Raw genomic sequence first — 4,036 nt, forward strand, 5'->3', positions numbered from 1 at the left:
GAACAGCATACGTTGTTTTACGTCCAGCGGATATTCTCCAAAATGGCGCTACAGGGTGACACGGAGGAGACGAATTGTTGAATAAAGTCGTTATTTTTTTTTCTTTTGCGCACAAAGTATTCTCGTAGCTTCGTATAATTACGGTTGAACCACTGATGTCACATGGATTATTTTACAGATCTCCTTGCTACGTTTCTGGACTTGGGAACATTTCAGTTGTGTTGCTGTCTATGCAGGGTCAGACACTCTCAGATTCCATCAAAAATATCTTCATTTGTTCGTTTCATTTGAAACGACATGAGGCTGAGTAATTAATGACAGGATTTTCATTTTTGGGTGAACTAACCCTTTAATGTACGAATTGCAAAATAAATCATTTATAATAGAATAAGTATGCATGACCGTTTCTGTGGATTTGAGAGGTTTGGCATACTGGTTTTGTATTCCTTGCAGGAAATAAACTTTTGTTGTTGTTGTTGTTGGGAGTGGTCTAATCACGCTCCTGGTTTTCAAGATGAGGTCAAAGCAGACAAAACCAGAGAAATGTGGTTTATTTAATCATTCCCTCCGAATCCATTTCCTGCAAAGCAATAATGTGATAGCGACCGCAAGCCAAGATTATGAACATACATAAGCTCTTAAAGTGAGCACAGCTCATTTATGTTCAACAATTGACAAAATGCCACACTAATGAATAGTGACTTGTAAAATTGGGCGAGAAAGCAATGCATAAAAATCAGACCAATATATTGGCCGTTGTTGACCATTTTGAGATTATCAACATTGAATGATATATGGATAATATAAATGTTCTTTTTGTACATCTTGGGTAAATATTGTGCAAAATCAAACAGTTCATTTAAAAAATGTAGTGAATATTTGATTTGCTGTTATTAAATTGCATTATGTATGTACACACCAGCCACACTGCAATCCAGATTTCAGTATTGGCATCGATCACTCCCTTGCAGTACATCTATTTGATCGATCTGGCATTTCTCATCAGCTACACTTGCGTGTTTTATCAAGTAAGGTGTAGCCTAATCTATGAAACTTTTCTTTGCACTCTCATTTGGGTGTCTATCAGAATCTATATTCCCACAGATCTCATCAGATGTACAGTATATAGGATTTACAGTACGCTTTGTAGAACAAAGGGGTCCCCAATGCTCGATGACATGCAGATCATTTTTAAGTGATTTAATATTTTATATTCACATGCACAATTGCAATGCAATAAAGCATATGAAGCATTTTGAGTAGGAGTTTAATAAAATGCACGTTTATACTTACCAACAAGGAAGTCAGATATGGCCAAATTAAGGAAGAAGTAATTGCATTGATTTCTGAGGCTCTTATCCACGACGAAGGCCAGAATAACCAACGCGTTCCCGACCACCACCACGACCACCAGAGTTATCATGAGGATCGCCAGAATGACCATCGTGTACCCGGGGAACGGAGCCCCATCCGAGCTGACGGTCGTGCTGTTGGCGCTAGAGGAATTGAAGCAGGTAACCATTGTCAGATCGAGGACATTTGGAGAACCAGCAACAGGTCTGAAGTCATCATGTGAACCTTTTCCCGCTGACGATGATGACAGGAGAGTTTTCATCCCTTTAGGGTTGCGTTAACTCCAACGCGCGGCGGAATAAGCCTCCCACTGGAGTCTCCAAACGCCTGCGGAGCGCGCGCATCTTTGAAGCGTCCAGTGCAATACCTGAAACACATGACATGAAATGACTCCTTCCTGACGGGAACTCCATGAAGCTGTCAAGTCAAGTCCTCGCACTGAGACTGAGCGCAGAGTCTCCAGCAGTGTAGCGCGTTCCAGTCAACTGTTGCGCACTCGCGCCTCTCGTTAAATACCGCGCTGTCCTTAGACAGATACAAGATGCAACACTTTGCAACTTACCAGTTTGTTGAAGATCTGATTTATATTCAGAATTGCGTAGAGTGCTGTAAACCCATCTGTCCAAAATCACAAAATAATATGTTTAATACAATCATACAGGATGTGATTCTGTATATTGCTCTGCTCGAATAGTTATTTTAAATATATGAATGACCCATGCATTGAGAAGCAACATAAATTAATTGCTGGGGTTGTCCCTATTTTACCCAGCACTGGGTTGTATTTAACCCAGCATTTTTTAGAGTGTATGAAGAACCTTTAACACCAATGTAAACGTTCCATTCCACAAAAGATTCTTTAGATGATTCAGTTGTTCTTTACTCTACTAAAAATTGTTCTTTTAAGAACTGTTCACTGAAAGGTTCTTTAGAGAACCTAAAGTGGATCTTCTATGGCATTGCTGTGAAAACCTCCCTGTGTAACCTCTATTTTGAAGAGTCTATATACACTGTAAAACATTCCAAATTGGTCATTTATGAGGTTCATTTCAGTTGGGATGTAGACAGCAAGGCAGCTCAATTGGTTTTGGAGCAAAGCCCAAGTTTGGATTTTTAATAACCCACTGTCTTAAGGTTGAAGTATGAATATAAATGGATGATGCTGTCCATGACTAACATAGTGGATATTTGCAGTAAATTGCACTGAAAAATTCATGACCATAGAGCAGCTGAATGCTGGATCCACAGAGGATACGGGCTTCATCCGTCTGGTGGGCCGCTCTTATCTCAGATCTGTCACCGGTGCAGCAAGTCATTCGCTTATTATTCATCTGATTGCAATAACAGTAATATCTTGTGGGTTTTGTGAACAACTCATTTGTTTCAGACAAAGGGTAATTTGCAGTGCATCATCTGAGGCACCAAGCGAAAACTTGGTTTGCATGCGTTTGTGTGAGACAACAATTGGAGTATTTGAAGAACAATAAAACGTTTCCAACATTATGGACAAAAAAAAAAAAAAAAACTGAATATTGCAATTACTCACAAGTTTAGCTTTGTGTCTCGGATGATGCACTGCAAATTTCTCTTGGAAACAAATGAGATGTTTACAAAACTCACAAAAAATGGGACAAGACTTAATCTATCAGGATTGAGAAATGTTTCTATAAAGTCAGTGGTGGGAGAGCAGAGGTTGGTTTATGACGTCAGCTCAAATGTTTGAACAAGTTCTTACATTTTGATGAAAAATTACTACGATGTTGTCTTTGGAAGAACAGATAGGCCAGAATGCACTGCGCTGAGAAAACATAAACCCAATGTGGTGGACGAAGCAATAATAATGTCAACTGTTAATATATTTAATGCAATACTGAAGAGTCCTGATAAAAACAGTTCAATCTAATCTAAAGTCTGCAGCTCGACAACCCGACAGATCCCCATTCACTTTCAATTTCTGGAAAGCAGTAGCCAGTGCAGTAACATTCCTCCTTTTGTGCTCCACTGAAAAAATAACATGTAGGTTTGGACTGACATTTACTGACTATTACTTTTCGTAGGCTAATTGGATGTTGATACTTACAGCTCGGGTAACGGACAGGAAGCGATCGTAGCTGATTAAAACGATACTGAAGACGGAAGCCGTGCACAATAAGTAGTCCATCACAAGCCACAGCTTGCAGAGTCCACGGCCCAGCATCCACCTGCCCGTCAAGATATAGGGCATATAGACCGGGATGCAAAAAGCCCCTGGAAAGAGACACAACCACATTTTACTGTATTATACGGACCTTGGCTGGTATAATAAGGCTTGTGTCAATGGATGCACACTTCTCCAGGTCAGCATATAATAGACCCTTCAGAGCACAAAATCAATGGATCATGTCACAAAGGAGTCGCTTCACGATGTGACCGATAAACCTGAGCCATTATCAAAAAGCCATCGAGCTGCAAAGGGAACGGGTCTTGAAATGAACCACAGATAGGATCTCGTCTCTTAATGCACTCTTAATCCAAGGCAATAATTTATGGTGCCTGTGCACCACTGAACAGCAAAGAACTAAAGGTCTCTGTCTCAGTACTGCAGATGGATGTAAACATGTATTTTTCAACCTCAGAACCTGCTTTGCTAAGTCTGAAGTCATCATGTGAACCTTTTCCCGCTGACGATGATGACAGGAGAGTT

At 40.2% G+C, this 4,036-nt stretch overlaps 1 protein-coding gene across 1 annotated transcript in view; it reads right to left on the reverse strand.

The window, feature by feature from the left end:
- Positions 1 to 3,780, reverse strand: part of LOC107744654 (histamine H3 receptor-like) — a 10,138-nt gene extending 6,358 nt beyond the window's left edge. The window contains exons 1-2 of the mRNA XM_016558460.1: positions 3,756 to 3,780; positions 3,434 to 3,600 (exon numbers count right to left, since the gene is read on the reverse strand). Coding sequence (XP_016413946.1) covers positions 3,434 to 3,600; positions 3,756 to 3,780 — 192 coding nt within the window. The remainder of the gene's footprint in view (positions 1 to 3,433; positions 3,601 to 3,755) is intronic.
- Positions 3,781 to 4,036: the final 256 nt, after the last annotated feature.

Source organism: Sinocyclocheilus rhinocerous, unplaced genomic scaffold, assembly GCF_001515625.1.
Source record: "Sinocyclocheilus rhinocerous isolate Xijiao unplaced genomic scaffold, SAMN03320098_v1.1 scaffold47, whole genome shotgun sequence".
Lineage (NCBI taxonomy): Eukaryota > Metazoa > Chordata > Actinopteri > Cypriniformes > Cyprinidae > Sinocyclocheilus > Sinocyclocheilus rhinocerous.